This window comes from Centroberyx affinis, unplaced genomic scaffold, assembly GCF_046629955.1.
Source record: "Centroberyx affinis isolate AG114_WGS23_722 - 3 ecotype Tasmania unplaced genomic scaffold, CSIRO-AGI_Caff_v1 ptg003376l_1, whole genome shotgun sequence".
Classification (NCBI taxonomy): domain Eukaryota; kingdom Metazoa; phylum Chordata; class Actinopteri; order Beryciformes; family Berycidae; genus Centroberyx; species Centroberyx affinis.
Window position 1 is genome coordinate 96,365 of NW_027281365.1, and position 25,363 is coordinate 121,727.

Below are 25,363 nucleotides of genomic sequence, written 5' to 3' on the forward strand. Positions count from 1 at the left end.
CCTGCTGTACAGGTGGTAATGAGATGGGACTGAGATGGGAATCACCTGTGGTTGGTCTCATTTACATAATTTCAATCAATAATTTTTCACTATTTGTCTCCATAACCATGTTTTTTTTAGGATTTTGAATGTATTTCAATGGAATGGGATGGCAAATTGTTACACAAATGTTAGGTTTTGAACTTGTAAATTTAAGTTTTGAAAAGAGTATGTAAGCATTTGCAGAATGGGCTGTAGATACACGTGGTTTTGCTGGTCTTGCTTTCTGGTGGTTTTGACTTTGAGTGAGAAAAAAAATCAAGAATTTTGAAAGCTGTGGTCATTGAATGTCTTTTGTGTTAAACCAATGTATTTTGTGTTAAAGCAAGGCAAGAGTCAGTCACAGTTTGGTCCACATAGACTTCTGTTGTGCTAACAGTGTGAAGAGTTTTGAAAAAGTGAGTCTAGCATTGAGACATGCTTGTAACCAATTGTAAAAAAAAAAAGCTGTAAAGTAGCAGGACCCAAAACAAGTTGCAGGTCAATTTCTGGTGGATGTGACAAGAGTAGTAATATGTTTCGGTTCTTGTGTCCCTTTAAGATGTTGTTTTCTTTACCCTGAACTGTTTTTAACTGTGTTTGTGAAGCACTTTGGGTTACATTGCCTGAAATGTGCTGTATAAATACATGTTGATTGAATTTGATACTGCCAATAATCAAAATAATCATCATAACAACTGCATAGATGAATATTTGTTAAAAAAAAAAAAAATCTCCGCTATCCTATTCTCTCTCATTTTCTGTCTTATCAACTCACAGTACAATCACTCAATTTTAGGTTTAGCAGAGCTCTTTTCTAAAAGGTGACAATTGTCTCAATCAGCCAAAAATGGAAGTGAAAATGTTCTCTGGGTTTGATACTTACTGTCTGGCCTGCCAGAGAGAGCAGGGTATTCTCTCTGCCAGCGTGTGTTCAGGCCTGGGACATCAAGTATCCTGGGGTTCCAGTCCTTGTTGGCTGCAAGAAAAAGGGATGTAATTTTAGATTTTTTAGATTAGATTTTTTTTTTCCTTAAAGCTGCAATAGAAGATTTTGCACATTTGCAGTCTCAAGCAGCGTGAGAGGCAACCGTTCAATATCCAGAACTGTCAGTAAACGTCACACAGCACGATCATGTTTACCAACCCGGCTGGTCTGTGATGCTTTATTATACCGAAGGAAACCAAAGAGACGAGAGAGAAGAAGATCTGACGCTGGTGAGTCCAGCTTTCTCTGCTGCTGTTTAGGAGACAGTTTGGATTTCACTCTCATGTTTTGATTTGTCACTTTCTGTGAGCGGAGACGATTTCCCACCAGTGTGGCATCTTGAATAGGGGGGCGGTTCACTCTTCTCTGCCGCAGCCCCACTTTAAGATTTTGGCTGATAAGACGGGAGGATTTTTACATAAAACTCTTGCCCAGTGTAGCTTTAATCTATTTGCACATGCCATTTTATAAATGCCTTGTGGCAAATCAGAAGGCACGGTTGGAACTACCCGTTTTATAATAACGTTTGCTTTCTGGTTCAGTCATCGATACTTTTTTTTTTTTTTTTTATAAATTGTGCAATAAAGTGATAACAATACAAGTGTAAAACACTACAAAACATGGTGTTGGAAGACAGGACAGAAGAGGTAACAGAGTCACAAAATAATCAGACACAATCAAAACAGAACAAAACAAAACAAAAAAGAGAAAACAAACAACCAGAAAGAAAAGAGGCAAGTTCAACTCGATGGTCTTTGAGGGAGTGAAGGTTCAAATGAGAGGGGTTAATGAGCCTAAATATGCGCATATGAGTGTTTTATAATTTTGCTAACAAGGGGAAATATATTTGCCTTCATCCTGCCTCAGGTTGTTCATACTTTGTGAAACAAGGGACAGTCCACTACTCAAGGTTTGCTTTCCGGTTCAGTCATCGATACTGACATTGTCAAATACTGACTATACCTGAGCAAGAGCATGAAATCCTCATGTGAGTACCAACCTGCTCAAAGGATGAGTACCGAAAACTATCCAACATCAGCAATTACTGTGATAGAGTGTGACAGGCAGTCGCTTGCAATATGTCATTGGGTTTGTATCTATCCTGAATGCTACATATTACACTGCAAAAAAACAAACAAGAAGTTTCATTTTCTGTTGCCCTATACTATTCTTTCCTGTCTTTAGTGGAAAAATCTGTCAAAGGTGTGAGATAGACTTGTTTTGATATGATCCAATTTGTTTTAAGAATTTAAAACATCAAGCCATCTGCCTTATTGCAAGGCAGTGGCTCCTTTTTTTTATAAGAAATGTTGAAGCAAGTTGAATTGCACTGAAACATGTAACATTATCTAATTTTGGCAGAATTCTTCACTTTCTTTTAAGGGAATTAATATTTTAAGACTCAGACTAGATCAGTAGTCTCAAAGTGGGCTCAGAAGTCTGCAGGTTTTTGATCCAACCAAACACTACACAGCTGATTTCAATGATTAGTTCCCCCCTCTCTTGGTTGAAGGTGTGTTAATTAGTAAAAACAGCTGGTATAGTGATTGGTTGGAATGAAAACCTATTATTTTACCTGCTGTTGGCCCTCCATGGCTCACGGTTTGAAACCACTGTACTAGATCAAGTGAGTTGCTAAGATGGACATTTGTTTGCAGGGTAAAGTTTAAAAGTGACAGTTTCAGTACTCACCAGTATGCTCAGCTGTCCTCTCTTTGTTCCTCTCTCTCTCTCTCCTTCCTCTCTCTCTTTTAGAAAAACAAAAGCAGGGGGAACTTCGTAGGTTTTTCTGGTACGAGGCCTCGTGACTTCCTCATGAGACATTTACACACTCCTGCAAATGCACGGATACATACACAGATTTCAGTCAGTTTTACATGTACAAGCATCATATTTCCTTTGTTTATACACTTTCATAATTGCATGGTACAAAGAGAGCATTCCAACACACCAGCAATAGCAACACAAATGGTAATACCGTAATTTACAAAACAATGCCACAGTACAGTAACAGACCCATTTTGCATATTTTATATCCATTTCCTGAATTAAAGCAGTGGTGTAATGGTCATTTTTGAGGGGACTAAACTATAATTCCACTCTTTTACATCATGGACCTTATTTTCACATCGGCCATTTTGAGCTTATATCAAACTTGGGGTGGGAAACTCTACCTGGAAAAGTACATCCCAGCTCTGCCCTACTGTTGTGTAACAAGATACACGTCACAAACGTCACATTTAAAAGTAATATATTTGTCCCAATATAGCTGCTACCGGAATCTAACCTAGGTAGCTAGCTAGTTAACTAGCTAGTAAGCTAGCTAACTGCTAAATTCAAGCAGTTGGTGTAGTTATTGCTGGCTAATTTGATAATTGCTAGGTCTATCTGAAGTCCTCACTTATGTGTTGAAGTAACACTACTTTCATATGCCAATCTTCAAATAGAGTTTCCCATGGCAGGTAGAGTTTCCCTAACCCTAACCCTAACCCTAACCCGTGGCATAAGGTCAAGGATGTGCCATTCTCAAAAAATCAATGCATCAAACAATGAAATAGTTACATTCAAAACAGCATGCCTAAAATGAAACATACAACAACATATGTCGATGCTTCCACTGTCATCAGGCTGTAAAAGGTAAACAGTGCTAAACCTTGAAATGCAAATAATAATTAAGAAAGACTGCAGCTAGCGATTGTAGTGCATTAGCTGTACCTGCCAGTTCCTGACAGACTGTATCTGTACCCTCGACTCGACACTTCTGCATCATAGCACTGCGTGTACAGTTGTGCTAATCTGACGTGTAAACACACTGCTCGTTTGATCCAGATCTATGCCATAGCAGGAGTAAGTTGTCATGTCAATGTGAACTTAAACTTCAGTCTTTTTCAACCCACACATGCGGAGCCTTCCACAGGGCCAAAAATAAGAAACACAGACAGAGAAAACACACACACACACACACACACACTGCTCTTTACACAGCTTTTAGAACACACCGCCTATTCTGAGTAAACCACTTTAAGCCACCCACTCGATGCCTACAAGAGTCAACACACTGTAGCTATCTGTCTTCCCAGCAGACTTCGAACCGGTGGCATCTCAGATATTTATTTTTATACCCAACGTTTCAAACATTTGAGATGCACTTGATTTGTTTATTGCAGAAAGGAAGAAACATTTCCAGTGCTGTGTGCCTGAATCATTGATGAAAAATATTGCTGCTGTCTGATGAATACCTTGTATCTTTGGATTAGTGGTCTTAGATTTTGTCTTTTCATATGTACAACTGTACATTTTAGAAATTGTATCATAGTTTTCAATGGATTTCATGGGCCCTAGGACCAGGGAAATCCTCAGCTCAAGTGGAAACATGACAATCACTGAAATTGAGTTGCAGCGATACACGCATATTCAAACTGCTCTGGGGTAGGTGTTATGGATGTAGGAACGCCAGCCCATAAAACCAATAAAACCCATAAAACCCATAAAATCAAGCCCCAGTGCAAAATGAAACAATCACTGCCAGCTATTTTCATATTCTGTTATTGAGAGCTACTACTGCTACGAATGATTAGTCTTCTACAAGTTTCCATTAGTCTGACTATATGATCTAGTATGATGTTGAGCACCACCATTTACATTTACGTTTTACATTTTGAGCATGTAACTGACTCTTGTCCAGAACGACTTACCATGAGTGCAAAAACAGAATAAGTTTAAATTCTCAGACCGCCAATTATTACAAGTAAGTGTCCCGACAACAAACCAAACCAAAGCCCTGATCTTTACAGAATGAAAGCTTCCCAACTAAAGACACAGCTTATTGAACCAGGTAAGTTGACCAACACCACATACCTTTATCTCAGCACCTCAGAAGAAAGAGTGAACTTCTTGCCAAATCCGGAGATAGCTGGGAGGGGAGCAGACAAGAGAGAGAGGTTAGAGGTTAAAATTAATCTTTATTTGTATAGCGCTTTTCAAAAAAAAGTTACAAAGTGCTTTACAAAACATGATAAAAGAGTACAACATATTCAGGAGTCCAACATTGTCATAAATAAGATAAAAATAAATAAAACATGAAGCATAGACACCAAATAAAACAGTTTATAATAAAAGCAATAAAATAAAAGTGATAAAAATGAATGAAAACAGACAGAAATACTATAAATACTATGAAAAAGCCTTCCTGTAAAAGTGTGTTTTAAGAAGCGATTAAATATCAATCTATGATTGTCAAAGTCATTGTGATACCTTGGTATAATTACGTAAACAAATGAGACCATGGTCGAGACAATTGGTAGCTTCTATCTCATATCAGTGGATTGTTAGTGCTAGTATTGCTCAAAATTAAAACCAGATTTCCCATAAATCCCTTCCTGTTGTAAAGAGGATGCTGCTACCTGCCCCCCCTCTCTCCCTCCCTGGCGTCACTCTGCTTGCGTTTGTTTTCTCTTTCAGGATAAACATGTTGGAAGTGATTTTCGGCCTTTCTCTCCTTCCATCATCTGCTGCCAGAAACTCTGAAAGCTTTAGCTCTGTTTGCTCTGGAAGAACAGAACCTCTTCCTGTTTTGTGCCATAAAGCGATCCAGCAGATTTCCCTCCAGATCCAACAGGTGGAGAAACAATGGAGAATGCAGAGTAGAGGCCAATCTTCTAGCTGCCAATCTTCTGATCTCATTTGTTTAAGGTAATTTTACTCATGCCTCAAAATTAATAAGTTATGATAATGATTGCTACACATACTGTGGCACCTTTAAACCTTATTGATGTCTTTCACTATAGCATGACCAAATTAACTTCCATTTTAAACAAAGTGGTTGTATTGTGCTGTTGCTCTTTAAAGGCTGAGGGATTTCTCTGTGGTACCTTCTCCCAGTTTGCCGGCCTGCTCAGCGGCTCCTCCAGGCAGGATCTTGGAGAGCATGCCGTCTCCCTCCATACCAGGCTGACCGGCCGCCGCACTGCCAATCCCTCCGGGTCTAGGAGCTGCCTTGGAGCCTGGACAGAGAGACAAGGAGGAGGAAGAGGAATGGACAGGAATGGAGGAGAGAGAAGAGAAAAGGAGAGAGGGAGCAAAAAGACAGTGGAGAGGGAGAGGAGGAGTCATTATCTACATAACCCTAATAACTACCTGCCTACCTACATAACTAACCAACTAACCAACAAAGTGATCGACTGACTGAATACCTACCTACCTAACTAACTACCTAACTAAACAGTGACTATTTAACTCACTGAATGACTAACTCATTGACTGACTAACTACATATGTATGTACCTAACTACCTACATAACTGACTGATTTTGACTAATAAACTGACCAACTACATACCTACCTACCAACTCACATACCTAACTATCTAACTAACTAACTGTAGTTGGGATTTAGTTTATAGAGAGACTAACTAACTGAGTGACTGAATGACTGCCTAACTACCAACCTAATTGTGCATTCACATGCTATCAGATATATCGGAAAAAATATTTTTTCCTACTTGGAAATTTCACATGAACACCCTCCAAAGTCTGATGATGAAGTCAGAAACTGAGAAACTGAGAACTGAGAATGTTTGCTACCTGAGTTTCCGAGTTATGGCGCAATGCTGAACTTTCAGTCACTACACAGGCACCTTTATTGCAGGTTTGTTGTTAGGCAGACTGACATAACATTTGTTTGAATGAAGTTTGTCAAATTAATTAAGCTGCAGGAGGTCCGTGTTTGTTTATTGTTTGTCTTCTGGGGTTAATTTTCAGACAAACTAGCACATGAATGCAACGCTTAGCAGCCGACCTGGAAGTCCTGGTTTTGGGATCTTCTCACCGGCACATTAATAACTAACTAGCTAACTAACTAACTGACTGACTAAATACCAAGTTAACTAACTGACTAACTAACTCCATAGTTACCGGACACACGCAGGCTGATCCAGTGTGATGGAAGTGTGTGTCTCCTGTGTGTCTTCTAGTGTGGGATTATCTGTCCCGACACTCGGTGGATTACTCTCAGATTAGATGAGACGGCACACACTGATTACATAACACAGACACACTCAGCAGCAGCTGGCATGATGGGGGTGGAGTGCGTGTGTGTGTGTGTGTGTGTGTGTGTGTGAGTGTGATGAGTATACTGTACCTATGCCTGTGAGTGGGGGTTGTGGGGTTTTTGCAGCTGTGGCGGGCGCTGCCTTCGCTCCGATGGCTGTTACTGGAGGCGTGTCGATCTTGGCCTGCAGAGAGAGAGAGAAAGAGAGAGAGAGAGAGAGAGAGAGAGAGGAGAGAGAGCATGAGAATATGAGAAACGGCAAGAGCGACAGAGGAGGGGAGGCACAAAACTAGTCATTTAGAAATACAAATACATCTTAGTATTTATCCTTTTTTCACAGTAAAACTGTTGGTAATTGAAGACAGTGGGGGAGAAATAGCTTTCATATTCACAATGCTGGTGAAAGACAGGCATGAGAGAGATACGGCATTCATTTCCATATACTCATACAAAATTTGAGAGAGGGAGAGAGACAGGGAATGAGAGAGAGAGAGAGAGAAAGAGAGTGTGGAAGAGGAAGAGAGTCAGATAGCGAGAGGAGAGAGAAAAAGGGATGAGATGGAGAGACGGAGAAATGACGATAGAAGAAGCTGCTCCCCTATTGTGTTTGTTGTGACAGCTTACTGGATGATATGAATGATGAGTGACTGAATGATGAGTTTCAACACTGTCAAACATTATTTAGCTTCACACAGAGACAGGCAAGCCAGTCAGCTGTCTGCCGGAGCATTCATATTTAAAAAGGTTAAAAAGCTATTTATCCCTGCTTTCACTCTGCAAGTCCATTCTGTTTTTATATATTGATGTTGATTGCCTTGTTTCATCGTCTTTTTTATGCTCAGAAATGTTGGTTACAGCTTGAACTTTTGGGCAACATCTCCCATCAGGAGCCAAGTGTATACTAGTGTTTCTCGATCTCCCATTTACCACTGCAACACCATTGGCTCTACAGCCAGTGATCAGTTAGCTCAAATTGAAACTGAAACTTGAAACAAAATAATTCTCAAAAGAATGCCTCGACTTTCCATTTGTCACCATCAGACCCATTTCTGTAGTTTGTGGAAACAAGTTTCTACAATAATTCCCTCACTTGCTTTAGCATGGCGTGTTAGCATTACAACCTCCTGATCACATTTTTTTTTAATTTTTTTTATTCAAAACATAATTAAGAAGACAATAATACAATAACCAAGACAACAAAACAAAAAACCCCAAAACAAAACAAAACAAAACAAAGCTCAGCTTAATAAATCAGTAACCACAAAAAGCCCTGCAGCAGTATAGCAGCCACACCCGGTTCTACATAATTCAGAAATGGTTCCCATATTTTAAAGAAAGCGTCCATTTTAGTATGCTCCTGATCACATTTAATGCATCAAATATGTTTGTCTCTTTGGTAGCTCAAGCATTTCACATAAGAGACTCTGTTGCTGCTTCATCATTTCATTGCACATGCATTGCACTGTGATGCAGGTGTTGCATGCATTGGATTTATTCAACTAATGCATTGGGTAAACATGTATAAACTCAATCAAATTTTGTTTTATGTTTTTTTGCTAGCTCTCTGTGATATTTTTGGGGTGAAAAAATGTCATCAGTGAATCAAAATTGCAACAAAAAAAAAAATTGAAAAAGTTTTGAATCATGCACATTACGTAATACATAATGGTTTTAGTGTGATTGCAGTGTCAGCGTTCCTCATTCAAACCAAGGAGCACCGCCTGTACTGCCCCTAACAATGGAAAATGAAGGACATGTAGACACTTCATCAATGGTAAAATAAGCATTCTTTTCTTCATTCCTGATTAGTTAACATTTTGCAGACGTGTGTTTTTTGTTGAAGAATGATACTGACAATTTCATTTGCTGGAAAAACTGTGGAGAAAGTGAATGCTCTCTCCTCCCTCAACAACTACTGTTAAAACATTGCGTTATATCATGTGCGGTGTACGTATTTCCTTTTTTCCTCAAGTTGATTTCCTTCATACCAGCACTGATTGAAAAGTGTTCTTCTGGGATGTGCATTCTCTTCTAATTTATGGATTTACTGGGCAGTCCCCAGGTGTGACTCTATGCAACTGTGTGTGTGGGAAAAAAAGATGAAAAAGAGTCAACTTTTTCAGTCAGTCAACTTTTCCTACTTAAACAAAAATCCTGACTGGACTGTCCTAGCATATTGTGACCCTGAAAATATGAGCCTGGAGTTGCTCTGCTGACAATGACTTGGGGATTTGGCTAAATGTTTACATCCAAATGAACTTCATATCACAGTAGCGCTATTCATCCCAAACAGAAAATGTACCCATGCCTGTGGAAAATCATCTTCAGTCATACTATAATCTTCTCCCAGAGCACAACCAAAGTGCATTGGGTGCTTTGTAAACAAGATAAAATGTAAACAAAAATTGGCCGGCTGGAGACAGGCTTATTATTCTGTTAGCAACTTTGTAACTGCCAGTTGCTGGAAAATAATCCATTTGCTTTGCTTTTCAGTGCAATCACAACCAGAGAAAATATGTTTTCTCTGTTACATCTGTCTTTCACAAACAGTGAAATGTGGGAAACGAGATTTTAATGATTTGACAGTTAGTATAATTTAATCCAGTGATGATGGGGTGTTTGTAGAGCTGGCAGACAGTGGGGAGACAGGAGTTTTATTTACTATCCTGAAGTGTCCTAAATTGTCCTGAACTGTCCTGAATCTGCATAATGTTGAAATTCTGCACCATTCTCCATTAATTGGTTTAGCTTCTGCGACTCCAATTAAAACCATGTTTATTTGTTTCATTCGATGTAGACACTGATGAAATCTCACATTTTACTGCATCCGTGCTGCAGTACTGCTGCGCTTTAACTCCATTTCTGAGTGGAATTGTTTGGAAAATTCAAATTTTGTTCCCTGTTCAGTCGTCAGAAGCTGCAAAAAACGGCCTGCTGAGCAGTTTGGAGGATTAGTGCTTCGTGTTACAGTATGCATATTCAGCTCTACCTGCAACATTTGAGAAAGACTAGACTGCAGTGGCTGTTGCAGTAAAAAGTGGATGATAGTTGCAGGACTTTTCTAATGGCTATCACTAAAAAAGGCAGCCTGTTACATACCATACAAACCAGCGGTCACACCGACAGACACAGGAGCCCAACACTGTTTTGGTATCTGTTGTTTTAATTATCTTTCTTAGCTCCTCTGTTTTCTGTAAAGCTCTTTGTGGCAAACCTGTTTGTTAAAAGCACTCCATAAATAAATTTTCGCTTGACTTAACTTGACAAGCACCTGGACTGAAGCCAAATAATCACACATTATATTTGCTCCCCATTGACTCTGACTCTGATTCAGCTGCAGCAAAATGAATGTGATGCATTTTGTCTAATTTGCATACAGCATTTAATCATTTACAGCCACTTAATCAATGCTTTTAATTACACAATGGACCCAACATAAGAGTTTTAAAGGGAATGAGGTTGCAGAATAATAATCATACGCCGACTGCTACATTTACTGTTTATGGCTTCCTGTCAGAGTTACTCAGCAGCAGAGCTTTCAAAATAATTTCCCAGACAAATTCCTGCATAATTTGAAACCAGACAATGTGAAATATTTCATTACGCTTTCCTGCTGATAGTACAACAATGCAGCAATATGAAAATCATGAACACTATTCAGCGGTGAATGGACATCATGAATACTTTGGGATACTCATAATAAACACGGTGGTTTTGAGAAATTCAATGGCAAATACATTCACATGACATTTACTAGAGGTGGAATTAATTCAGGAACAGAATAGATGTTCATTAAAGTCTCAGAATTGTGATGTTAAAACATGTCAGAATCAGACTTTAATACATTTACATGGATTTATGATGCAGGCTGAGAATAGATTTTCATCGGGAGCGATTTCGAGTGCCAATCTCTTCTGCATCTCTCTCTACCAGACAGTGAATCAGCTACATTGAGTTATCGGCTGCCACTGTGCTAATCACAACACTAGATAAGGCCTGCCAACAGAGGCGCAGCAGAATTTAAATAAACCCTCTGAATTGGGAGGAGATGTAGCAGCTCTTATCTCTGGGAGGATGGAGGGACAAAGGAGGATGGATGGAGGGAGGGGATGGGGATGGGGATGAGGGTGAAGACTGACTGACTGAAAAGTTGAACAAGATGAAGGGAGAGTAAAGAGGAAAGGAACGGGTGTTCTGTGGGGGAAATGGGAGATGATTGGGAGGATGGAGGGAAGGAAGGAGATGAGGATGAAGAAAAGTTGAAAAAGGTGCAGGGAGACTTAAGAGGTAGGGGGTGGGTGTTTGTGAGAAATTAAATCATTGAGAGGAGGAGGATGGACAGAAGGAAGGAGATGAAGGTGGAGGGTGAAAAGTTGAAAAAGAGGAAAAAAGTAAAGGAATGGGTGTGGGTGAGAGGACTGATATGGGAGCAGAGTAAAAAATGCTGTTGATTGAGGGCATGTGTAGCACAATATAACGTGATTCCACTTGTCATTACTGCTATGGCTATGAATGTCACCCTGATTCCCCTGGGACCCTCTGTCTGACCCCTTGATGCAACGTGCGACATCAAATCTGTGTTGTGTGGGGACTGAAAAACAACACTTGAAATCTGACCTGAGATTTTCAGAGATGCAATTTGAATCACATTTCAACCCACCTATGAATGTGGTTTAAATCTGATCTGAAAAGATCAGATTCCATGTGTTGTTTTGCTGTTTATACTTAAGAAAAAATATTGTCGCGGATATGCAAAAAAAACAAAAACAGATTTGAGCTGCCTGCCTTTGTTTCGCGGAATCACTCTCCATCATATAAAGTTGCAGCTTGTAAACAGCTTCCATTTTCACTGCTGTTTCTTTCTATTACCCTCTCTGTACTCACCGTGGTGGCTGGCGTGGGGCCGGTCTGACCCGCCTGCCTGGCTTGCCCCATGGGTCCACCAGCTGGTCCCATCTGTCCTGGCTTGGCCTGGCCCTGCCCCATCCCCAAGCCCATGCCTTGACCCTGGGCTGGGGGCTGCTGCTGAGGGCCGGTGGTCCCTACCGTCCCGGGCTGCCCCGGCCTGGCCGCTGACGTCTGGGCCTGCTGTTGGAGCTGGGTCCTCTGTCCCAGAGCCCCGTCTGTCTGGGAACCTGGACCACCCTGTCGCCCAGATCCCGGAGGCCCGCTGGCGGGACCCTGTCCCCGAGTGGCGCTGCTGCCAGACCTGGAGGAGCCTGGACAGATGGAAGGAGGGTGGAAACATTTTATTTCATTTATTTAGAAAAAATTGCGCTCATGACTCCAAAGAAAAACCAAACGGTCACTACCTTGCCTTACAGCTGAGCCTTTATTGGTAGAGAAAAAACAAAATTATTGCTGCCTTCAGAGCAGCTCTGCCTCTGAGAAATGTTTGTAACTCCAATCTGCTTAGTAAGGAATTGCAAGTCTCATTTTGAAGAAACTTTTACTTTCTAATTTATTCTAATGACATCTTTGTTTTTATTAAGATGGCATACAATGGCAATTGACAGGAAAAATGGGAATAAGAGAGGGGATGACGTGCAACAAATGTTATGAGCGGAGATCAAACCAACGATTTAATGAGTACATGGTGTATGCCTTAGAACACAGCCACAGTGCCACCCTGGGAGAAAACATTTCATTGGAAAAGTTACGCTTGAGATAGTTAATTAAAAACTGTTGATCCCTGAGGGGACAGTTGATTGTGAAAGAGCATCAAACACACTTTGAACAACAGGGGTTATTAAACCTTTTCTTCCTAAGACCCAAATGAGAAATTCAGTCTCTCATCCTGGGACACAGGCTTATGAAAATATATTGCTTCTCCAATATTATGGGGCCCCAACAGAAGACCCATAGTTTAAGAAACCAGGCTGTGACAGGGCAGGATTGACGTACAGAGGATAAATTCCTAAAATCTGTCGCCTCATTGCAGTTTTGTTGAACATTTTTTCATCGTTTAGTTGATGTGCTTATCCAGAGTGACTTAAATGACTTAAAATGAGTGTAACAGTAGAATGAGATTCAGTTCATAGATCAGCAACATTACAAGCAACCAATAGTAAGGACTGTAAGTGTCCACATTGCCCTCACAATATTCCTTTGACTCTAGAGCGACCATGTCAGAGAGAATTGTTTGGAAAAGTGTGTCAATGAATAAATAAATTAAATATTAATGAATGTACCTTTTTTTTTACTTCAAGATAAGAGCATATTAGAGTGAGTAGAGGAGGAAGATATGATTCAGGGGGACAGGGGAACGTGAGGCCGTTCTTGTTTCATTCATTCACTTCAGCACCTCATTTATTGCTTTTTTTTTGTTACAATTCAACAGGACTAACCTACTTAAATGAAGCTTGTATTAAATAAGACATAAAAAGTGTGAGGCGACTGATGATACCTAAAACATGAATTAGAAATATGCCTATCACAAATCAGGTCATAGAAATATAATTTGTTTTAAATGAAGACAGTTTGGCACTACGTCTCAGTCTGGACAAGTACCAAACTGCTATCACTGGCCAGAATTTGAATGGGGTCCAATGGCTTAATCTGAATGTGGGCTAGTCAAAAAAGTGAATGAATAAATGCCCCTTGGATAATGTATTTCTTTTTACTAATTCATGATATTCCAAATGCCTGGATGGCTGAATGACCATACCCTGGGTAATATGATAGTGAATCAATCAACGTACCTGTGGGTTGCCCGAAAGCATGAATATATTGAGAACCAACCACACAAGCAAATAAGACCCACTTTCCACCTCGCATTAACATGCATCCTGGGTGATTGGATTTGAATGTGAAAAACACAAAATCTGGTTGTAAATGATCACCCAAACCACATGTGGAGGTGGTCAGACACATTTGGCCACATTAACAACAAAGTGTAAAGGCAAGTCTCCAATCCACATCAATATTTACATCATCTTTGTCAAACATGAATAGTCAGGATACTTGTGGATGAAAGACGAACCGTTTCTTGTCAATTTCGCCAAGGATGTAAATATTACGAGAGGCAGTGACACATACATCAATCTCTGTTTTGGTGCGGGCAAGAGAAGTCACATTTTTAATGTGTATACTGGAGATGCATTTTAATGTCAGGTTTAATCTGGCTAAATTATATCTAGACACAATGTGGTTACAAGATGCATGTTATCCCAATATGGGGGGCATGTTGGTGGCTCAGGCGTCTAAGGTGCATACCACGTTATCCCCCTCTCTCTCCCCCTTCCTGTCTCTCTTCACTGTCAAATAAAGGCAAAAATGCAAAAAAAAAAAAGGGGGGGGCAAGATGTACCTGGCGGCTGGCCCTGGAGGTCCACAGGCTGCTGCGACTTGCTGCGTGAGGACCTGTGAGGGTCTCCCTGTCTGGAGGAGCGCTGGCCATGGTGGTGCGCGGATGGGTCCCGGGAGTAGTCCGCGGAGTTGTACCCTCCGGACCGTGACTCACCACGCCTCCCTGAAGACGACGACCGTGCAGAGGGGTCGTGGCGCATCGAGGGGTCCTTGGGGTGCCCCTTGGACGACCTCGAGGACCTTGGCTCGTCTGAGTGACGCGACGAGGACGAGTGTCGGCTGGAGCTGCCGTGGTGCCGGTGGTCACGAGATGATGAATGTCGCCCTCCGTGGCCGTACTCGTCCTGGGGCCACAAGTCCTCCTCAGGAGGCTCGTCGTAGTCGTGGTAGGTGTGTTTGACACTGTGCCGGCTCCTCCCAGTTGAGTGGCTGCTGCCGTAGTGTCGGGAACTGGAGCGTGGCTTCTCGAACCAGTCAGTCTCTTCCTGTCCCAGATGGTAGGCTTTGGAAACCGAGAGCAGATCACAGTCAATCTCCATGTCGTTGGGAGACAGCGGCATGCAGGCTGAGAGAAGGAAGGAAGAAGGAGGAAGAAGACCAACCACATGCAAAAGAAAAGAAAGGGAGGGAGAAGAAACAGAAAGAAAGGCAGAAAATAAAAATAAAAGATTTACATCCATGCAGAATACACCTCACACTCTGCCACAACACATTACAAGACATCAAACACTGCAAAACTGTCCACTTTGACAGCTGTTCTTGTGGTTTAATATCTTTTTAGTTTCAAACTACAAAGTGAGTTCAGTAAACTGGGAGAAAATTTAATGATGCAAAAATGTACTTTAAATAATTGTCTTGAAAAATTTACTTTTTTTAACAGCTATGCTAGTTGAAGTGAGATAATTACACGGAGCTACTTGGAAATATAAAGTTTAAACATACAGACGGGTTTATTGTTATGGACTTTTTTGCAGTGTACTTTAGACAATGAATTCATATAATGAACAAAACAAGACACGTAAACAAAACATCAATGCCAAAAAAATAATGAAAGATAAAAACCCTGTAAAGAAAAAAACGACGCATCCGTGAACGTGCAAAGAAAACCTGTCAAGTGAATCAAAGTGTAGCGAACGAAGAAAACGACCACGCCACCATGCGAGTATTCGACAGACAGACGACTGGACGAACGGGCGGAAGGACGGACAGGCAGGCAGGCAGACAGACAGACAGCAGTCCACTGATAAGAGAGCTCCCAGTGACTCTCAAGAAGAAGAAAACATCAGCATGCAACGACTATCTCTCTCTCTCTCTTTTTCTCTTTCTTTCTGTTCTCTAAGCCTAGCATCTGGGTGGGTGGGGGACGTTTAGATAAACGGTGGGGGCAGTAGTAGGTAGTGAGACTGTGTGGGGATTCAGCACCCACAATTACCTTCGCTGTCTGACACAGCACAATGATAATCGTCTATAATGTATGTATCGTCCGGTTTGTAGACGTGGGTCCGCGGAAGGTCCCGTATGTGGTCTTGTACATCTGGCAGCGAGTGGCTGGAACCATACTGGCCATAATAATAATGATATCTACTGCTGCGACTGTCGTATGGGTCGGGACCTAAGCTTGACGACCGTCCAGAACCCATGAACTTCCCCAGGGGACTGAGCGGGCTCTCCTCTTCAGAGTACTGCCGGGTGGGGTGGCGCCCCCGGCTGTAGCCAGACCGGTAGGAACGATCGTCCCTCTCATAGGACCGGCTGCGGTACCCGGGGTAGTCCCTGGCTGAGATCTTGTCCATGCCATAGCCGGTGGAGCGGGAACGGCCGGTGGAGGTGTAGTAAATCCGATCGTCCTCCTCCACCGTCGCACCGTAGTATCGGCTGCCATGGGCGGTGCCACCGCTGCTGTCGTAAGTACTCTTCTTGAAGCCGTAATCCTCGATCAGCTGGCGCCCTCGGATGCGAGAGGAGGGGAAAGCCCCACCGGCCGCTGAAGAATAGGAGGCCAGGTCTGCCTCCACGTCCCGGGCCTCCTCAATGGGCGAGAACTTGGAGATTTTCTGCTCCATACTCCCCAGTTTCCTGTGCTTGCTGCGCTTGGAGGACATGACAGCAGGAGCCAGAAGGCTTCTGGAAGACGACGAAGGTTTCTGTACCCCGGAGCGGATGCTGCCATGTTTGTAGTCGTAGTCATAGTAATAGGAGGATCCCCCACCCATGCTAGCGCTCACGCTGCTGCTGCTGCTGCCCCCTAGAGGTCCGTGCCTGTAGCTGCTCTTACCCCTGCCGTGGTGGTCGTACAGCTCTTCCTGCATCGCCGCTTCCTCCTCTGCTGCCCTGCCGTACGAGGAGGTTCCAGTTCCGCCGCGTGTCGAGCTGCCAACGGTGCCGCTGTGGCCGTGGACGTCGCCCGGGTAACGCCCGCTGCTGCCGTGATGCATCATGTCTCCCGTCGTCGTGCCCAGCCCGTCTTTCGCCGTCAGCTCACTCACATCGTCGATCATCATGTAGTTCCGTGGGATGTTTTGCTCCAATCCAGGAGCCGCATACATCCCGTCTGCTGTGCCGTAGGTGGACGGACTGTCTACAGAATGGCCATAGGTGTTGGAAACTGTAGAAGTGTACTGTCCATAAGAACTGGCTGTGGTGGTGGTGTAGCCGTAAGTATTAGCTGTGGTTGTGGTATACTGGCCATACGTGCTAGCTGGGGTTGAAGTATACTGGCCATAAGTGCTGGCTGGCATGGTGGAATAGCCACCATAGCTGCTGGACACTGGTGCTGAGCCATAAGGCCCATAGGAGCTGGCCATGGTTGTTGTACCAGGGTACTGACCATAAGAGGGGGCTGCACTGGAATAGGTGGCGTCCTGGGCCGTAGTGGTGACCACTACTGTGGGGTTGCTGATCGTCTCGTAGTTGGTGGGCATCTTGTGCTCCAGATCGGCCAGTGACGTCTGCCTGGGTCTTCCCGGGTGGACCGTCAGGATGTCGGCTTGGGGCTGCCCAGGGTATGGGGTGGTCTGGCTGGGGTAGGAGGACACAGCACTGGGATAGGGTGAGCTGTGGGTGGGGTATGGGGGCTGGCCAGGCGGTGCAGGCCCAAAGCCAGTGTGCCCTGCCTGGGGCTGTGGCTGAGGTGCAGCTGGTACCCCCAGGTCTGTCTGGGGGTATGGGGGCTGGGACTGGGGGTAGGTGTGGGAAGGATAGGAGGTTTGAGACTGGTAGGAGGGTGCTGGAGGGGGGCCGTGGCTCTGGAGAGGCGTGGGCTGGGGCAACGCCTGGGACTGAGACACTGACGGATAGGGAGGCTGGTTGAACGTCGAAGACGGGTAGGGCGCACTTGATTGTTGAGTCGGTGCGGCCGGTTGGCTCTGGGGGTACTGATAGGAGAGGAAGGAAGACGTGGGAGGGTACTGGGCAGCGGTATTGAGGTCGCTGGTGAACTGGCTGAGCGGGGCGGTGCTCGGCCTTGCCGTTAGTAGCCCGTTGGTCTCGTATGAGGCCGCTGCAGCTGCTAGACGTAGGTTATTCAACTCACTATCAGACATATAGTCCCTGGTGTCACCCATACACCTCAGGTAGGCAATATCCCTCCTCTCCCTCTCCTTGACCAGTGTCTCTTTCCTTTGGTGGATTCCCAGCTCTAGATATCTCAGCTTAGCATCGATCTCTTTCTCTTCCTCCTCCAGTTCGGCTTGCTGCTTTCTTAGCTTGGTCGACTCTTGCTCTACGGCCTTCAGCTCGTGGGTGAGGTCTTTGAGGAGGCTGGCTTTGGCAGCCAAGCCGGGCCGGGTGCCGGGCTTCAGGCTGGGCACGGAGGGCAGGTAGACCTGGGGTAGGGCAGGCGTCATCATGGGCAGGTGGGCTGAGGTGGTAGTCTCCTCTGGTGGAGGGCTGGGCAGGGTCCGCTTCACCTTACGGAGCAGGGAGCTCTGCTGTAGGGCTGCCAACTGGAGAGAGAGAGAGGGATGGGAGAGAAGGATAGAGGTAGGGGGAGACAGAAAGACAATGAAGTGTGATGAGAGGGATGGGAGATGGAAGAGGGTTGGGGGAGGAAAGACGAGGAACAAATAGGATGGTGGAGATGAAAAGGCAAGGAAGTGCAGGGAGAGAGGGATGGAAGAGGGGTGATAGGGAGAGGGACAGAGAAGGAAGGGGACAGAGGAGGGAAGGGGGATGGGAGACAAAGAGAGAGGAGAGGGAGAAGAGGATAGAGAGAAAAGAGGGAGGAGGAGAGGATAGGAAAGACAGGCAGCCAAGGAAAGGGCGAGAGGGAAGAAAAAGAAAGTGAGAAAAGGAAGGATGGAAAGATGAGTAAGGAGAATGGAGATGGAGAGAGGGGGTATAGGAAGATGGGGAGAAAGTGGAGTGGAGGAGGAGAATGTGAGATCATTTAATGTGAGGAAAAAAGGTGTGGACAAAAGAGGAAAAGGAGAGGAGAAAGAGGAAGGAGGAAAACTCAAAAGGAGAAAGCGATCAGGGAACAGGAGAGACAAGGAGAGGACACACCGACAGGGATATACAAGGGAGACAAAGGAGACACATATAGACACAGACACAAGGACAACGGGACAACAAGAGTGGAGTTTGTGTTAGAAGACATACAAACACATTGAAATTAGTGACATTTCTGGTGCAGTATCCCCTCAATAATTCGACTACATCTAACGCAAAAAACCTACACTGTGGAAACTAAACTTTTTTTTTCATTGAAATTAGTGCTTCCAACATTTTGTGCTTCACTGAGGTAACATGTCAAAGATGTTCTGCTCCAGTTTTTCTAATTTTGATTATGATTCTAAAATTGGGCTAGTGAGCTTGCCTGACAAACCATGCCTTCCAGGGTTTTCCTGCCTATCCAACTTTTAGGTGGCAGACCTATACTTTTCTTTCGTACCTGTAAATGACAATGTTAGGAGTGCTACAGTATATATTTTATGTATTTTTGGTATTTTGAATAAGTTCAGATACAGCCTTTTCCTTGCATAGGACTCCTGGATGGCTTCTGATAGCCTTATGCTTATTCCTAAAAGTTGTTGTAAGCTTTTAGAAAGTCTTCAAATCCCTATTCCGGCTCAAATCCCAACCTACTGGCAGAATTTCCATCGCTCTAAAAGCCAAAGAAAGACCTGCTTTGCTGTATTTTCTCGTATCTTCTAGCTGTACTGACTGTATTATGTGGAAGAACTAGTAAAATACTGAATGTGGGTGGACTGCCAGTGCTCCTTTCAAGACAAAACACAGACTTGTACCTTCATGGGCTGACTCATTGTTTTCCCTTGGCTTATCATTGTAATGAATGAATGAGAGGATGTATGTGGGCTTGTGTGTGTATGCTTTTTCTCTAAGTGTAAATGCTATTTTATGTAAATGCAATACTGTATCTCTCCTGTATGAACGGATTAACAAACTAGTTAATTGCACTTTGGCTTTGTAAATAGATCACATACTGTATGTCATGTGTTGTTTGTCATGTCAATGTGTGTGGAGGCAGCAATAGAAAAAATTCCCCTTGGGAACTAATTAATCTTGTCTTTATGAGTGGGCAGTGAAAACATACTCCTAACGCCTCAAGGGATTAAGAGAAAAGGCTACAGTACTGTGTGAAAAATCTATACACAAGAAAGGGGTTAGTCATCACAGCATTCACATAAATAACTAATACTACCCTCCCTCATACTAATGAGGGAGTGTGGACTGCCCTCACAGATAAAAACAAAGCAAAATCATTTTACAAACTTTCTCAGAGAATTTAAATTTTCAAAAATAATCATAATTTAATTTTTTGAGTCATTTCATATGTTTACAAAGTTAACTCCATTTTTACACTAATCCTCTAGCCTACATGGTTTTATTAATCCTACCTTACACTGCAGAAACCTGGGAAGTGTTTGACAATACAACAATCAACAATCAACCAATTTTAATTTTCCTGTTACCCAACTTTAGGTGCCAGTGTTAACCCTAACCCTAAGCCTATAATTATGATCTTCATTAATCAGCTATGAGAAAATGAATGCTTTCTTTCCAAAATACATAAACTGTGGTAAAAGTTGTGCACTTGACACTTACCATTCAATAATTACAAAGTATATATGATTCCATTACTATTTTGTAAGCAAAGCTCTTAAAACGGCAAATGTGGACAATAATATTTCATATTGAGTTCTACTTTTACAATCTATTTTTTACAATCATTTTGTAAGAGTAGGTGTCACTTTTTCCAAATGGTGGATATTTGATTTTGAAACAAAACACTTCATGAAGTCTGTATACCCTAAAGGACTTAGAAGACAAAAGTATAGTACAGTCTGAAAAATCCATAAACAACAAAAGGGATTAGTCATTACAGCATTCACACAAAACATTGATAACACTTGTAAAATATATAAAGGGAGCAAAGTGGAACCAAAGGAATGGTTTCAATCAAAGCTGTAGAAGCCATTCAGTATTAATGCCTTCGGCAAGTTGTGAGTGGGCAAAACTATTGTCTGTAGAGCAAAAATAATGACTGTGTGAAGTTGTGTTTGTGCACTGTCAAAAGATAACTACATATATACTTTTTTTTAAATTTATTGATAACCTAAAATCAATCAAGTGTCCATCTCAGTTTGTCAAATGTACAGAGTTGATTTTGATCAATATTATGTCTTTGCACACAGGATAATTGTCCTGAAAATAAATTGCCTCTCTGAGATCGTGTGTCCTCCTGTCACACTCCAGGACTAACATCCACACTCCTGGTTGTTAGACTGCTGCCAAAGAACTTTTTGATAATGTTGCCATCAAAAAAGCATTGGCATAGTGCATGCCTTTCAACAAAGCTGACAAGTCAGCACAGAAAAGGCATAGTTTTGCTGATCATTTCAGTGGCAGTTTCCCACTTTCCAACACATGAAACAATCTTAAGGCTCTGTTCACGCTGCAACTGAACGAGCCCCAATTCAGATTTTTTTTTTTTTTATGTGCCACAGATCTAATGATTTCTAATGCAAACAGCAAAAAGCTGCATGGAGTCACTTTTTTTCAATCAGGCATGTAGTCCAATTGTATTTGAACATTCAAACCGGAATTTGTCAGTATTGCCGGGACTCGAGATAATTTTGGCACCTACAGCAGCTTTGCAGAGCCAGCTTTAGCATGGAAGAGAATGAGATGCAACAATAGAAAGAACGTGAAAAAGCAGACTTGATTGGTATTTGGGGAGTCGACTCAATTCAGTCAAACTCGAAGGCACATACCATAACCGAAATGTGTTCGAAACAAGTGGGAGAAACGTAGAATGGAAAATGGATGTGACGTATTTTGTTATTGTCACTCTGTGCATGTGTGTCTTTTCAACACTGCTGCCAGTTCACATTGAAACCCCCTATGGGTTACATCTTAGAATAGATATCAACTGTCATCCAAAAAAATTAGATATGAACAGTGTGAACGTAGCCTAAGTTCCATGGCCAGTGAAATTCTATGGCAGCCATCTTAGGCTTTGGAAGGTATAAAATGGAGTTGGTCATGTCTTTATCAGTCAATGTTTCGTACTGCAGACTTTTCTCAAGACATACAAGGTGCTTGCGACTTGACTCTATGCCTCCCAACTGCATTTTCATCGCTCATTCATTGCTCATAGTTTGTGTGAATTCTACATTTCTAACCAACTCTGGTGCACCAGAACAGATTAGGATGACATTAGGAAGAGTATTACTGTCTACACTTGAGCAATAGCTGAATGGTTTGGGTGTTTTTTACCTGGCTCTGGAGCGCTTGTTGTTGGTACAGGGACAGCCTGGCCTTGGTGTGCTCATCTGTGGTGGGGCTGAGGGGCTTGGGGTCTGACATGGACCTCTGGGTGCTCTTGATGGGCCGGGGCATGGAGGGGTGGCGCTGGGGGGACTCGGCCGTGTAGGACTTCTGCTGAGGAGTGACGTGGGCCTTGTTCAGCCGCTCACTGGACAGGGAGGTCTCCAGCAGGCGGTGAGGGGACACCGGGGAAACGGGGGAGTAGAGGACCTGCGGGGATTTGGGAGTCGTTTGCTGCTGGCGGATGATACTGGAAATGGACTCGTTGTGGAGGTGGTTGTGAGGCTGGTAGTTGATGTCAAGTGGGTCGGGACGGCGGCGCTCAAACTTGGCCGCGTTCGCCGCAATCTGTTGCTGGCGCTGCTGGGCCAGATGGTCGGCAGAACCGGATTGTTGCATTCCAGCACTGGTAGAGGAAGAATATGGACTGACCGTAGTTGGCACGCTGAGCTGGGGAGCCACAACCCCCTGTGACTGGGCCTCCGGGTCGGTTTGGCATGCAAGAGACTGTCCTTTTTGGGTCCGCTCGGGTCCGGAGATGTAGTGCACAATCTCCACTTTATTGGGGTCCGGCACTGTCACGTGGATCGCCGGGGAGACCCTTCCTAGGTGTTCCACTTCCGTCTGGCAGGACATTTCTCTGATGGTCTGGATGGCGATACTGGAGGACGCCATCTTGGAGGTGTCAGTTTTGGTGTCAGTGGTTGTGGCGGCGGCGGTGCTGGTGCCGGTGCTGCTGGACTCTGAGTGCCGGGAGAAGCGGGAACGTCTTCGGCGGACCGGCTGCTCCCACTCGACCTTGTCCTCGTCGTCGTCTGTCTGGACGGAGCAGTCGACGCTGCGACCGCGCCGCCTGCTGCGGTGACGCATCATGTACCTGGTGATGGAGGGATGGGGGATGAGGGATGGAAGAGAGAGAAAGAGAGACACAAGGAGAGGGAAACAAGAAAGAATAGGGAGAAAAAACATTGTTGATTAGGTTGTTCCCAGAACCTCTGATTTGATTTGATGAAGACACAATTAAGATTTAAGGAGAAAATGTTGTGTTTATTATGAATGTCCTCTATCTAATTTGCAATCAACATATCCTGAGAAAACAAGAATATTATGTTTAACAACTATCATTTCTGGGTTTAATATCTGGTCTTCTTATTTTTGCAACATGCTGTTAGAGATTGCCTTTGAAGCTCTCAGTAGTGTGATGTCTTTATTCTGACTGTGTGTGAATTCATTTATAAATTATTCATAAAGCAAACATCTACATCACGGCCTGTGTCTTGTTTTTTAATTACTGGAAGCTGTTAAGCAAATAAGAAGACTACCAAGGTAATCCTTGCCTATTAAACTTGTGTGGCCAATGTTTTCATCCATGCATACACACCCTGATTCACTCACACACACGTCTACAACCCCCGATTCACACACACACCTGAACCCAAACTCAACCACACACACTTATTTACACCCCTCCACACACTCACACTCTTAAACTTCCAAACCTACACCCACCCCACTCATATCCATCCAACCACCAACACACACAGACACATCTCTACCTCTCCTCCCCATCTTCGTCGTCTGTCTGCACACAGCTATCCACGATCCTGCGGGGGGAGACATAGAACGTAACGCCCTCTCCGTCCATGCCGTCCCTGGTCAGCCTGGTCATGGAGCTGTGTTTCCTCATGTTGTTCCTGGTCTCTGCGTGCGCCTCCTGGCTCCTCAGACACATCTCTGACGAGGAGTTTGGGAGTGAACGGGAGCCCATCTGGGAGTCGATGTAGGGGTGCAGGGGCTGGCCGTTCATATCCAGCTGAAGAAGAAAGGTTTGCAAGATATTTTAGGGCTGCTAGATTTTTTTTACCACCCTGAAGTCAATGATTGAATTGAAAATGAACAGAGGCTTTGCAGTTGAGTCACATATCTCCTAGCAACCACAGCTGCCACCATCATGGAGATCCATTGGAGAATTGGCTGTGCGCAAAACAACTGAGCAAGAAAAAGATTTTTGTGCTGTGGATGTAGGTCAATTCAGTAATGTTATCATTTATCAGTAAAAGTAAATGCTCTAGGTTTCCAAATGTAGGTTACTGTGACACAGTGAACAGTGTCTTTATAGTCCTAGTCTCCACTCCAAAACACTCTGAGTTGTAGCTTGAGAAGAGTCAACTCAGTTGAACAGGTGTTTTTTGGCATTGTTAGCTAACTAGCCAGCAGGCTAATTTAGTAAAGCAACTGATTTTAATGTAATGCAACTGGCTTAGCTAAGTAACGCTAGCTTCTAGGCTACTAGATACGTTAGCAAGTGTGCAAGATGGTTAGCTGACCAGATACTATGATTAACTAGCTAAGCTGACATCATCTAAACATAAAATCGATCAGATGTATCAGTGGAGAAACGATCAGTTCCCAGCCAAAAACAGCACAGAAATTAACCATGTCTATTAAATTCTGTTGAGACGGTCAAGTTGTATGTTAAACACAATCAGCTGTTCTCAGCCATTGTTGCCCAGGAGCTGAGGACCTCCAATGTGCTGCCAGAGGGTGTGTCACATCACTTGAAAGCCCTCTATTGACTCCAACTGGTGCCCTCCGCTCCACTCACCTGCATGCCCTGAGCTGCAGCGACAGCTGCAGCTGCTGTCTTCTGCCTCTTCTGCTCTTCAAGCTGCTGCTGGAGCTGATGCTGTAAAGACTGGATCTGGTCCAGCTGGGACTTCTGTTGGGCCAGTTGCTCCCTCTGGAGAACCAGCTGGTTCTCCCGTTCCTGCTGCTGCTGCTGGAGAACCTGGGAGGAGGAGGAGGTGGTAGGGAGGAGAGGGGAACAAAAAAGAGGAGCAGGTTGGCAAAAACAGAGGGAGAGGACAGGACAGAAAGGTATGGAGAAGTATGGAACAAGAGGGATGAGATGAGATGAGATGAGATGCATGGAGATGAGAGAAGAGCAGAAGAGATAAGTGGAGAGAGGAATGGAGATAAAATGAGAGGAGATGAGGAGATGAGATGAAATCAGAACAGATGGGAGGAGAGGGGGTGGGTGGAAATGAGGAAACAAAAAAAAAAAGAAAAGATGAGGAGAAGAAAAGAGGAGAGGACAAGGTTGTTGACATTTTTGACACTTCTGGTTGTGGAAAAGACCAAGATCAAAGAATGCAAACCAAATAACAAGACTCCTGAAATTGAAAGCGTGACATAGAGTATGTTATTCTT

At 43.6% G+C, this 25,363-nt stretch overlaps 1 protein-coding gene across 1 annotated transcript in view; it reads right to left on the reverse strand.

The window, feature by feature from the left end:
* Positions 1-2,737: 2,737 nt before the first annotated feature.
* bsna (bassoon presynaptic cytomatrix protein a) overlaps positions 2,738-25,363 on the reverse strand; it is a gene marked incomplete at its 5' end in the record, with an annotated part of 43,051 nt that continues 20,425 nt past the window's right edge. Inside the window, 10 exons of the mRNA XM_071538950.1 lie at positions 2,738-2,840; positions 4,865-4,919; positions 5,878-6,009; positions 7,145-7,238; positions 11,939-12,273; positions 14,364-14,864; positions 15,795-18,306; positions 22,103-23,030; positions 23,710-23,966; positions 24,759-24,941. Of these exons, the coding sequence (XP_071395051.1) occupies positions 4,867-4,919; positions 5,878-6,009; positions 7,145-7,238; positions 11,939-12,273; positions 14,364-14,864; positions 15,795-18,306; positions 22,103-23,030; positions 23,710-23,966; positions 24,759-24,941 (4,995 nt within the window). The remainder of the gene's footprint in view (positions 2,841-4,864; positions 4,920-5,877; positions 6,010-7,144; positions 7,239-11,938; positions 12,274-14,363; positions 14,865-15,794; positions 18,307-22,102; positions 23,031-23,709; positions 23,967-24,758; positions 24,942-25,363) is intronic.